Source organism: Anoplopoma fimbria, chromosome 9 (genome assembly GCF_027596085.1).
Source record: "Anoplopoma fimbria isolate UVic2021 breed Golden Eagle Sablefish chromosome 9, Afim_UVic_2022, whole genome shotgun sequence".
Taxonomy (NCBI): domain Eukaryota; kingdom Metazoa; phylum Chordata; class Actinopteri; order Perciformes; family Anoplopomatidae; genus Anoplopoma; species Anoplopoma fimbria.
The window spans coordinates 6565871-6579402 of record NC_072457.1 but is presented as its reverse complement, the minus strand read 5'-3'; the positions used below and the strand labels follow the sequence as shown (position 1 = coordinate 6579402).

The 13532-nt window shown below is 41.6% G+C and overlaps 1 protein-coding gene across 1 annotated transcript in view; it reads left to right on the top strand.

Annotated features, from left to right (window-relative positions):
- Nucleotides 1-799: 799 nt before the first annotated feature.
- The window catches only part of LOC129095814 (protein tweety homolog 3-like), a 28629-nt gene continuing 15896 nt past the window's right edge, over nucleotides 800-13532 (top strand). The window contains exons 1-3 of the mRNA XM_054604383.1: nucleotides 800-1195; nucleotides 2054-2239; nucleotides 11935-12131. Of these exons, the coding sequence (XP_054460358.1) occupies nucleotides 2114-2239; nucleotides 11935-12131 (323 nt within the window). The 5' untranslated portion in view covers nucleotides 800-1195; nucleotides 2054-2113. The remainder of the gene's footprint in view (nucleotides 1196-2053; nucleotides 2240-11934; nucleotides 12132-13532) is intronic.

The window sequence follows — 13532 nt, the reverse complement described above, 5'->3', positions numbered from 1 at the left end:
CAGCTGGTAATTTCTTAGTATACTACCGGTGATCTTAATCTATAAAAATACATAATAATTTATTAAATAATCTATTTACTCCTTTGTAATTAGATTATTTAATAAATTATTATGTATTTTTATATACTAATAATATTTTTATACTATTATATAATAATATAATATTATACAATATTATATTATATAATTATTAATTAATTATATAATTATATTATACAATATTATTATTATATTATTACTAATATTGTATTTTTATATACTAATAATATTTTTATACTAATATATAATTATATAATAATAATATTATATTATTATTATATTATATTATACAATATTATATTATATAATTATTAATTAATTATATTATTATATTATTATATTATACAATATTATTATTATATTATTACTAATATTGTATTTTTATACTAATAATCAAAAAAGGTAGTGGAGTAAAAAGTACAACATTGTCTTCCAAAATATAGTGATAAAGAAGCAACAATGGAAATACTCATTATGGACTTAAATACAGGACTTTGAGTAACATGCACTACCAGCGTTTCACCGCTAGGGGGCGACCTCTCTCTCTCTCTCTCTCTCTCTGTCTCTCTCTCTCTATGTCTCTCTATCTGCCGCAAAGCCCCGTCCTTGAGGGCTTTTTAAACACCGTGTTTGTCTCAAGCTCCAACTATATCAACCAATTGAAGAGCAGCGCTGCTCTCTCTCTACCTCTCTCTCTCTCTCTCTGTCTCTCTCTCTCTCTCTCTCTCTCTCTCTCTCTCTCTCTCACTCGAGCCAGCGGTCACCGTGGGAACAGCGTGGACGAGCACCGACCGTTTCATGGTGTCGGAAGAACGAAAAACGACGGGGAAAAAAAAAAGAAAAATAGAAAAATACACCGTGTTTAACCCGTAGTCTGACGAGGCATTGTTACTTTAAAAAAAAAAAAAACCCAGAAAAAATAAATAAATAAATAAAAAACCCCGGAGCGGAGTCTCGGTGGAATGGACCGGGTCATCGCTGACCGTCATTCCGCTTGTTTTCAATGCGGTCGGGACTGCAGCCGACTCGGTCGTTGCGGCTAGCTCGGAGCGGCCGCGTTGATGCAGCACCGGATCCGGAGGAGACAATAGGTGGACTGGACTCTCTCTCTCTCTCTCTCCCCCCATAAAGACGACGCCAAGCAGCCCTGCAGCAGGTAGGTCTCAGCGCGGTCCTCCATTAGAGGCTCTGCCGGCCGGACGCGGAGCCCCCTCCAGCGAATTCGAATCCCCCCCTCCTCCTCCCCCCCGTTGCCATGACGACCATGAGAGACTGCGGTAGTTTTATCCCGATAATCCGTTTTTTTTTTTCTACGTCAGTGTGACCTCATTGGGTTAATTATGGGATGTTTCAAATTCAAATCATTTTTAGGACAAATGTCGTCATCATATCAAATATCAACTTTTTTTTAAAATGTATTTATTTTATTTATTAAATGGGTTTTTTTGTGATTTAAAGTGAACAGATGAGCTGTTTAGTGACTAACTAATGATTATGCATAACAAAGCTGGTACCCACAATACACCAGGAAAACAGGCTAAAATAATCACATTAATAGAGGTCACATTAAGTAATATGTCATAATGCAGTGTGTCATTGATAGGCACAGACAAAAGACAGAACTGCTAGTCCATAGTGAAGAATTAACATAACATATTTTCAATCTTTCTTAAATTAATGTGAAAGAAAATTCCCATTTGGAATATTTAATAAAGCCGTGTGCAAGTGTATGTTCAGTGTATTGGTATGTTGATGTTGATTGGCGTGTTTTTCCCCCCAAACCCTAAGTCACAGATAGCTCATCACATTGGCTTTATGAGAATGCCAGTCAGCGGTGGTTACTCCAGTTGGCCGAAGCAGGTTTTGGTGGTAAACAGTATTAGCAGCAAGGACCTTCATCTCGTTTAATGTGTTTGGTGAAATGACATTGATACTAGGGTGGTGGTGGTGAGAATAGTGCATGAAGTCATTTCTCTGCCCTGTTAACCGACAACGGTGGTGGTTTTCTCCACAGTGTCCGTGTGAGGAATCAGGTTTGAGAGTGAAGTGACAGCCGGCAGGTAGCGAGATCAGGATGGCGGCCGTGGTGAACTACTCTCCACCTTGGTGGGTGAATCTGCTCCACCGGATGCCACATTTCAACATCGAATTCCAGCTTGTCAGCAGTGACTTCAGACCGGAGGACGCTGAGTACCAGAAGGTAAGACAAAGTACCGGGGTATTAATTACCTCCCACTCGGGATTCATCATCCTCTCCATTGTGCAGCATCACCTTATCATCCCTCCTCCTGGCACCTGCCCACACTGTAATTTAACAGCAGAGTGGTGGCCGCGGCTGTCCTGCGACCACACAGTTGTTGTGGGTTCCCTCCCTGCATCGATCAATGCTTTGTGTGTGTGTGTGTGTGTGTGTGTGTGAGAGAGAGAGAAATGTCCTTGAATCAAGACACTGATCCCCTACCTGCTCCATCATTTTTATGGATACTAGGTGTGCAGAATTTATTAGCTGAATTACCGAAAGCCAGGCAGTTCCCAACCTTGGGTTGGAACCCTTAAAGGTTGCTCTGTAAATCTGAAGAAATAGAAGATTATTTACAACATAGGGAGAAAAAAAGACTATTCTATTTTTTACGTTCCTCAAATTTTGCCTTTTCCTTTGCTAAGAGTTTTACCTTTTCAGGACTAGTTTAAACATTATTAAAATGCCACTTTGGATGAACTGCTGGCAGCTCCTGCACATCATTCTAGACAATCTGATGAGGGGTAGCAAGTCGGCATTACTTCCTTGGCTCTTCATTAGTCTCTAAAACCAATAGAGGCAACAACTCATACCGCGTCATACAACCTCATACCACGCCCGCTTGAGGGCAAACGGAATGCGCCACAATATGCAACCAAGGGCTGAAACGCTAACAAAATGCCTATTGGTGAGCTTAAAACATCAGATTTCAGTATGTCAGAGGATTATTTAAGCACCTTCTGTCTACCAGGGATGCAGCTTATAACTGAAATGATGATGATGTTAGCTGTTAGGCACAACAAAATACCGCTTAGCTTTCTGATTTCTCCAAATTCCACTATAACACAAGTTGCATGGTGTCAAAAATGTTAAGCCTAAAACTGACATTTCGACATAAAACATGGAACTGAGAGTCAGGATCCCACAGTTTTCCCATTCCTCCTGCTGATGCCTCACTTTTGTCTTCATATTCTCCATTTTTCAGTTTGTCAGCTTCTAAAAACATAGTTCTGGGTTCTTTGTCATGTTGTAGTGCACCCCCACCACACAGCAGCATTTTGGCATTTTTCTGCTGTTTGCTAGCACCCTTCACGCAAAACAAAGTCAGTGGAGTGAGATGAATTGTTTATCCCTCCCGGATGGGCGGGGCTTAATTGTGCTCTGTCTCTATGGTCTTGTCAACAGACAGAAGAAGATTGTATTGATGACAATTTTGATAATCAAATTTGCAAAGCCAAAATACAACATAAAGCTTAAAAACCTGTCTGGTTCCGGTTTCATAAATATGAGGACTTTCTGCTCGTTCATTATTGTAAATTTAACACCCATTGTCTTTGACATTTATTGTTTGTTTATTTAATATAAGTTAAGGACACCTTGAGCTAATTCATGATGGAAAATGTTCACTTTTTCCTGGCATTTTATTGGATTAACAACTAATCGATTAATTGAACAAAATGATCAGGAAGGAAAAGCAACCATTTTGAATTAAAAGCATGAAACTAATTGCCATCATTCTGTGCTAAAAACCCCTGACTGAGTCTGCAGCGTTGCCTTAGAGAGCAGCTCCATCTCAGAGAGGGGGCTTTGGCCCACTTTTGCTGCATTTCATTTGAATCCTCAAACAAGGTGACTTCCAGGTCTCTGCACCAGAAAACACAAACCCCCTCGAACTCACAAAACAAAGGCCAAGACACATCGTTTAGAATCCCACATTTCAGGGGCCGCCGTCACCCCTCGATGTAGTTTGCTGACACGTCAAACGGGGAGATGGCGGGAGGGCGTGTTCAAGTTCAAGAGCCCGAGCGTGGGAAGGCACCCACGGCCGAGAACAAGGGAGGGAGATGGGAACTGGAGAGAGAAGCGGGGAGGCGAAGAGGAGTGAGGGAGATAAAAAGAGACTGATTGGAGGAGAGGAAGAGCGAGAGAGAGAGAAGGCTGGATGAGCCATGGGAGGCGCCTCTAAATTGCCAAACAGCCACTTCCTGCGAGCTATTCAGTGTTTCACTAAGGGCCTTTGTGAGTGTGTGTGTCAATGTGTGTGACCACTAGAATTTTAAGAACCCCCTTTTTTTTTTTTTTTGACTAATTACATCTTGACATATTCTAGCAGATGGGGCTGTTTCTATGCCAACCGAGCATCCTGCACTGTGATCATATGTTAGTTTTTATGAACAGCAGCGCTGCATACTATCTCTGCTGCATGTATATGTATATGTATATATATATATATATATATATATATATATAATATATATATACCACATTCACTACGTCCACTTTCTGCGTCAGTGCGTATTTAGCACTTAGTGGTTGTTTGTCGAGGTGAGGTCACGGATCTCCCTCAGGGGTTGTGTGTGTGTTATTGTGTGAATGTGTGAATATAGGGGTTCTATTCAGGGTGAAATCATTAATTCTGGCTAGACCGGGGGAGGGAGAGGGAGGGATAGCGGGTGAGAAGAACAAGAAAAAGGAGGTTGAATTGCATTGGCGAAGGGAGGGAGGGGGAGAGTTTGGAGGGAGGGAACGCGGGGGGGGGGGACAGAGAGTGGGAAGGGAGGGAGGGGGTGCTGGAGTCTGTTGTGAAAGAATGCTCTCTTTCTTTCTTTCTTTCTTTCTTTCTTTCTTTCTTTCTTTCACTCTTTCACTGAGGCCCGTCTTTAGATTGGCTCGCTATATCTGTCTCAAAGGCTTTCATGCATCCACTCATCCAGCTGAGAAACACACACACACACAGATACAAACAAGGTCCTACACAGTGTCCTTCAGTGCACCAAGTCCGTCACCACAACACACACACACACACACACACACACACACACACACACACACACACACACACACACACACACACACACACACACACACACACACACACACTCTCCCACACAATAGAGAGAGATTCTTCTGTGTAGTGTTTTTCTTTCTGATGTGATTTGGCTCCGGTCCATTTGTATTCAGCTCTTGAGCTCTGAAGCTGCTAAAAAAACTTTCTTCTCACACAATGTCACTCACTCACTCATGTTCTCATTCTATGAGATGCAGATTTCTTTCTTTTTTTTCTCTTAAACAAACACAGAGAAAAGAGAGAGAGACAAGATCAGTTGGTCTCTGATGACTTTGAGATGCTTTTTTTTTTACAGGAAAACAGTTTTTAATTTGGTTTTCTGAGCAGCTGAAATCGGAGCTCTTATCCTGACGTTCTGCAAGACAGTGGAGTGTAGCTTGTGTGTCTATCTGATGTGCGTGTGCGTGTGTGCGTTCCTCTGCTTGTGTTATGGTAGAATCGCAGAGTCAGCTACCAGCCACAGTTAAACAGCTGCAGAACATTACAGAGGGGAATCATGTGACCTGTAATAACACATATTCCCCGGCTGTGGAAAGTAAGTCTGTAATTGAGTATGTTAAAGTTTGCTCAGTGGAAGAAGTTATCTCATCGCGTTTTTGAAGAGGATCAAAGTGGATAAAAAGGTTTTAAAATTAGAAACATGCCGCGCAGGTAATCAAAAGGAACGGATTTTGTCTGTCAGTGTTTTGGGTGTTCTTTGACCCAGTAGTGTAGGTAAATAATAGCGGAGTAAACTGGAGGTCAGCCAGCGCCTCGGGAAAGAAGTTGAGAGGATAGACGACGAGGCCCGGCCACAGAGTAACACCCAGGCAGGGAGAGTACAAGGACAGCTCACCGAGGTGGAAGGGATTGATCCTGTCAGCTCAAACACACACACACACACACACACACACACACACACACACACACACACACACACACACACACACACACACACACACACACACACGCATTCACAGCCGTGCACGCACACACACGCACGCACAGTTAAATGGACAGATTGAAAGTAGATCACTGTTCCCGGGGCGTTTAACATTTAGCTCCTCCTCCTCCAGACTGCAAGCTGATCTCCAGTAGCAGAGATGTGCACACACATGCATTTAAGTGCACTCACACACATGCACGCCCAGGATCACCATGCTCATTAGAAGCTAATTGATCCAGTCTTAATCCGCTCTGATGGTTTGTCAGCCTGACAGTTAATCTAGCGGCCAACATACACAGTGGGAGCAGAGTCCTGGTTCTCAGTCAGATTATACGTTTAAACTTTAGGCCCATACAGCAGACATTATCAGTCCTGGATCAGTTGTTATTGCGTCGTATACAAAGGAGACTCTTTTTAGTGTTGTAATCGTTAAAAATGACTTTTTCATAGGGCTACAACTAACGATCAATTTAATTATGGATTTATCTGCTCATTAGTTCCTCTATACTCTTTTTTTCCATAAAATGTAATAACAAAATAGGATTAAAGATTATTTGAATTTCCCAAAGGTTATGTAGTACAAAAAAATATTTTAAGTTGAATATCATATCAGAATCAGAATCAGCTTTCTGGTTACTTATGCTCGCTTATACACAGAAACAGACAAATAAACAAAGAAATCAAGGAGGTCCAAGAAGAAAAAAGGATAAACATTAACTATTTTTGTACACAGAAATATAAAAATGCAAAAGTGTATATATATGAACATAAAAACACAAAAAACAACGACAATGAAGTGTAGATAAAAGTGCAAATATGCATATATATGACAAAGAAATGTCTGAAATGATAAATTGATAGAAAAAATATTTGCCATTTAGTTGTCCGTCTTCGATTGTCTTATTGTTTCAGCTCTGCAGTTCAATTCAAAATGAAAATAACACACTCAATCTCTATCATGTCACTTTCCTCTATCATCACTGTATCTGTGTCATCCCATTGTCGTTCTTGTAGCACGACTTCTGACGGTAAACATCCATCGTTATATATCGTGAGCTTTTCATTGTCATTCTTTAAAGCTTAATGCATTTCAAGCTTTATGGTTTTTAAGCCCTAACGATGACTTTAGAGACACAAGAGATCAAACAATGCATTAGTGGAGCACAGTAGGCCCTTATGGTAGCACGGCGTCTCCGGCACTAAGCCTGTAGATAATAACGTAGGATAATACCAGGAATATACCGGGCTTATCTCCCCCTCCTCCTCACCCACCGCTCAGCTTCTTTAACCTGTTGGAGAAAAGCAATCAACTGATTTTCTCTCCCTCAGCCCGGCGTTAGCCACTGCTTTCCCATGAGAGAGTAATAACGACAGAAAAATACGAGCTATTCCTTACTGATTAGTGCGTATATCTCTGTGGCTCGCAGGCCGACTGTGGCCCGCCGCCTGTTTTTAAATGACCCGCAGTGAATTTTTAAAAAATATTTTATGTGCCTGCTTGGACCATGAAGAGAAAACAATATTTGGCAATTTCTTCCCATTTTAACTTGATTTATTTACAGATTTACACATAACATGACAGCTTTCTCAGCGGGCACTTTGGCCATGCTCTGTATTAGAGGATAAAACTATTGAATTAATTTAAATCAATTTAAGAGCAGCGTATATATTAATATTTTTGTAAAATGTGGGCACACCAGTAAACGACTGTGATCTCAAACTATTTAGTACTGTTGCATAGTTGTGTTGATAGAGAAGAAAACAGAACATTTTATGGCACATGGGTTTTTTTTTCTGGTCACAGATACAAGATTTTCTTGCAATGTAAATGGTTGAACAATTTGCATTTACAATTGTTTGGTCCTTATATTTTTCTGTACATGGCATTCTAATCAAAAAGGAATGGCCACCTCTGGTAAAGGGATAGAGCCACAAATGACTTTTTAATATTTAAACTAAGATTTTCTCCACCACCTGAGCAGTGTGAATATTAAAGTTAATTGTAATGCTTGTAGTCATTATCTCCTAGCTGTAGACTCATAGTTAGAGACCTCAGACAATAGCAGTGCTTTGATGCCTCTGCACGGACTGAGTTTTGTGGTTTGGACTGCTGCTCGAAGATTAGCCCTCATCTGTCCCTTCAGATGTCACATTACACCACCACAGGTCACATTCTATTATAAATCATATTGTATCCTCTCTGCTGTAGTGCTCTAGTGACCCACTAGCCCTGCTGGATTTGCTGCAGCCCTCCAGATTTGATGCAAAAATTCACTTTGCCCCGGTTATACATCTGCCACAGTTTATTTGGAAATGCTGCCCTTATTAGGCTGCATTGTTTCTCAATGCGAACAGAGGTTTGTGCCTTTGAACTGACAAGCGAGGAGCAGCATATCAGCTGGCTCTGGCGTGACTGAACGGTCATTTCTGTGATGTTTCTGACGTTCAGGAATTTCTTCGGAAAAACAACAAGCCAAGTCAGGCTCCAGAGATAAGAGGCCGTCTCTAAGATAAGCAACGGATCACATTTGGCATTAAAATCCCGAATTACTCTTAATGGAAGAATCAGAGTTTTTAAGCTATGAAGCAATGTGGGTCAGTTGGTTGGTCGGTCCACCACTTCGGTCTGCCATATCTTAACAATTATTACATTTTGTACAGACGGTCACGGTACCCAGAGGATGAATTGTAATAACTTGGGTGATACATTTTCTTTTTCTGATCTGAAAATGGTTTATGACCAACTAACTAACTAGCTCAACACTAAGTTTTCCATGTGGTTTCTCTTTTAGGTGACCTTACATTTTGAGTAATTAAAATACAAAGCAGTTATGTGCAGCTTAAACATGAAAATCTGTCATGTATAGATGTCATGTTTATGTTGTAAATGCTTTGCAGTATCATTTTCCATCCAGCTCGAAGATGCCGACATACGTCATTTAGACTTCACTCATTTCTTTCTGTTATTCTTTTGTTCAGGTTCATCTGGTTCTGTGTCAGTTAAATCAATTTCCACATTCGTTTGAGATGTCGACGGGCTAGTTGAACTTTTCACCCCGCTGTCAAAAAAACTGATTTGTTTTACAGATGCCTGTGTGCACAAGAGTCAACACACCAACGCACGTACAGCGTTGTCTGGTGTCGGTTCTTAACTTAACTACAATATTTTATGAGCACTAATGCAACAAATATTAAAACGTCATTAGTTCTGTTGTGCACCTTTTTTTTTTTAACAAAATGCCATGAATTGGTTGCCAAAAGTCTCAAAATGGTTGATAATGGCAACATGGCAGCCCTAACCATCCAGCCCTGCCAAATTCCTACACAATTAAAGATATTCCCGTCAGCTTCAGGTGCACAGTTTAGTGCAAATGATCAAAGTTAGCATTCTAACACGCTAAACTGATGATGGTGAGCGTGGTCACCATTATACCTCATAACCCTCACCATGTTAGAATCACTATTTAGAACATGTCAGCATGTTGAAGTTAGCATTTAGCCCAAAGCACCAATGTTAACATCTGCTAGCACGGCCCTTAGGCCATGTCCACACTAACCCGTTTTCACTCGTTTTCAAATGAACACGGGGTTTTAAGATCTCCGTCCACACGTGCGTTTCAGCATCGTTTTAGAAATTATGTGCGTCCAGACTTTAAACAGGAAGTACATTGGTTGCTTGGTTACAGATACTACGATTACACTACTCTTGATACTCGTCGTGCTTGATTCTTAAGAACTTCCTCTAAAATCTTCCTCCATGAACTCAAACAGACGCATTTCGTGGAAGTTTTTAGAAGTTTTATTTTTCAAGCTTAGTTACAACACTGCAGGTCTAACTCTATCTCTCCCACACAGACAGCACATGTACTTTAAATGAACAGTCATTAAACGAAGTTTACTAGATTATGGGTCCATACATTTGGTCAACACTAGTCCGTCATTAGTCCGTTCTGTAGGGCTGATGACCCCGCTGAACACGCCTCTAATCTCTCCATAACAGCTAACCCCCTCCGGGTTGCCATGGGTCACCTGTGCTCCCCTGGGTCCTAAGTCCCTACATGTTTGAACGTCTATGTTGAATTAACCTGGTAGTCGATGCGTCATAACTGCTAAGAACCAATCAAATAGCGAACGCCGGTGCCTACGTCATCGTTTTCGGACTTCTTCGTTTTCCGTCATCCACACTATCATGAAAACGCGGCGTTTTCAAACTTCTCCGTCCTCGGGAGCGTTTTCAAACTTATTCGTTTTCGGTGCCCTAAAACGCTGTGTAGTGTGGACGCTCGGTGCAAACGGAGAAAAAGATATGCGGATTCATTTGAAAACGGGTTAGTGTGGACGTGGCCTTAGATTCTTAGTGTTGTTAACCCTGGTGCAGGTTTTCCAAACTATTTGGTTTATGACCCCTTCAAAAGGAACTTAGGTCTTCTTACAACCTCTCATCAACGGTTGTAAATGACTACTGATTGTGACCAGTTCACAAGTTTAGGTTCAGTTTTTTTCTTGTTTGGTTAATCCTTTTTCACGGCCTGAAGAGGTAACATTATACTGTAATTCACAAGAAGCAAAAAAATGCAAGATTACCGGAAAATCTAAATGATTGTGTGTGGCAAAAATATGTTTTTTTTCTTGTTTCAACCCTTTTTGGGGGTCCCGCCTTCCAGGTTGGGAACCTCTGATCCAGAATATTCCCTTCACATTGCCAAGAATGCATCCCTGATACATTTAAAAAACAAAAAACATTTTATTTGATGCATTCTTGAACATGAATATCATTTTTTTGGGGGCAGATATACACTCACGCAACACACTCACAGATTTACAGTAGACGTGCATACATATGCCGCAGGGGGAGGAAATAGCTGGCTGGCAACGAGGAAAAATTGAGGTCAGCACAAAAAACGAGAAGCAAGGAAGCCTGTGAATCTAGGAAGTCTGCGCGGATCTTGGAGGCGGAGTCAGATTGTGTTATCATCCATGGAGGACTCCCCCAGACTCAAACCGTCCCTGTCTCTAGAAGGACTGTGGCAAAAATCCCTTTGTCTACTGTAAGTCGTCTAGCAGGTGGAGATTTTGGTTTTTCCAGAAACGTGCCTTTGTCTCTCCGCGGTCCTGCGGCACAATGGCTTTTCCAGACACTCCCGAGAGAGGGAAAGAAAAACATTGTGTGTGTGTGTGATAAAAAAAGATTTCATCAGTCACCGGCAAACTGTTGTAACAGCCCTCATCTCTGTCTCTACCCATTTCTCCTTTTTCACAGTGTTCAGTTCAGTCATCTTCTTTCACATCTTCTTCCTTTTCTGTCTTTTCAGCCTCTTTCTTTTGCACCAAACAACCCCCCCCACCCCACCCCCTCTTCTCACTACTCCTTCTGTCTACCCCCCACCACCACCACCCCCTTCTTCTTCTTTTTTACACTTCAAAGCTTTTAGAGGGTGTGTGATCTGTGTGGTGGGTCTCCAGCGAAACACACACGGCTCCCCCAACTGCATCGCTTCCGCTCACTCCGCGGAGGTGTGCGTGTTTGATGGTGTTTATTTTTTCATTGGCATCCATCAAACACTCGTTTTAACAGCCACTATTTTACTGGCGTCCAATAGCCGGAGAGTGGAACACAACTTGTGCATCTGAGCTCGTCTGTCCAAACAGGGAAAAAAACAAATCATGTGGGCCGTCTTCCTTTTTTTCTTCTGTATCTGGTTTTCTGCTCATATCAGCTGATTTGCTTCCTGTATATTTAACCCATTTCCTAAGCTGTCCCCTGTGATAAGGGCTGAATGAATCAAGCTCAAAGTCTGTCATAAACTGTATTGTCAACATCGTACATTTTTTTTGTGTTGCCACTAATTACATTTTCTTTCCCTCAATCTCTCTCTTCTGCAGTCCATCTTGCTGCTCGGGGCTGTGGCGCTGCTGTGTCTGGGCCTGGACCTCCTCTTCCTCCTCTTCTACTCATTCTGGCTCTGCTGCCGGCGCCGCAAGAGTGACGACTCCTCGCACTCCCACACGCACTCCCAGCAGCCCAGCGCCGACTGCTGCTGCACCGCCTGGTGTGTCATCATCGCCACGCTCGTCTGCAGGTGAGAGGTTATCCCCATTAGAGTCATTGCATTTATAATAAAGTCATGTATATATGAAGGTGTTTAACCTCCTTTTCCCCTGCAACAGCTGCAACTATAAGATTTGTTCTATTAAGAATGCTCGAGTGAGCAAAGGTCAATATATTGAATTATTCTCCCTTATTAAAGGAACTGCACTATAGCCTTAAATAGAGTCTTTAACTTATCTCTGGGGATTGAGAGGAAAGGATTGGCACTGATTTGCTGGCTCTGTGTAGTACAGCCTGTTGCTGCACAGCTGTATCGAGCTTATCACTAAAACACTATGTTTGAGTCACATAGCGACCCATATTAACATTAAGTGCACTCATGGTACTGTCCACTTTCTTGCTTTGTTATTTATGTTTCATCTGCCTGTGTTCTTTTATGCCTTTTATAAATGTGCACATAAACAAGCTGTTGCCAGAAACGCAAAAAAAAGTAGTTAATATATCAAAAAAGCTTTTTAAGGTTGGCGTAGGTTGAGAAGTTGCAATAGAAGCTGCCTTGATGTCATGGTGCCTGCTTCCTCTGCTGCAGACAAAGCATTCATTTCACTGTTGCATGCTTCCACTCCACCAGTAACCCCCAAAACACTCGATAAAAGTGATAGGACTGCAGGGATGTACATAACCGCAACGTCCCAGGTTGGAGTCCTATTGCCATAGCAGCTGATACAAACACTGTAACGGTGGATTATAACAGACAAATTCATTGCCATTCTAGCTTGGAAACAACAAAGAAATGTCATGATAAATCAGTTCCTGGAGCTCAGTTGTTTGAGCCAATTTGTCATGTCCTGTGATTCATGAAAACACTCAATAGTTCATATGTTAGTTTCAGTTTCAGACATCTGCTCGAAACTTACCCAACATTTGGATGGAAACGTAACTTTGCCTTTCCTACCGTTAACTGTGTATTGCAGTTGTGTTGTGAAATCATTATATTCTTTATTATTTAAAAAGGTGATGTGCTGCACTGTGAGTTTGGAGAGAAGAAGTGATGATAAACAGAAGCTGAGGGAGGGCAGTCTGAGAAAACCCTTAAAAGACGGTTCGATAACGTCACACATGTGTTGCAGCTTTAGCAGAAAACATGGCTGCTTTTCTCACTTCTCCTTAAGCCAACATTTTGGAGATACAACTTTTCATTGGACAGCTAACGTATGACCGTACATAATGTTAATCTACCTACATTGCACCAATCGAGTCCACTCAGTTTAGTTTAAGCAACAACAAAAAGGCCCATGTGGTGTTGCTGGGAGCCAGCCGGGTGGTCACACTCCACTGTTTGTGTTTATCTGACTCTGAAGGATGTGAACGCTCTGAGATCAGTCACCCGACCGTCTCAGCAGTGTGGTCATGAATATTTGACAGCAGATGG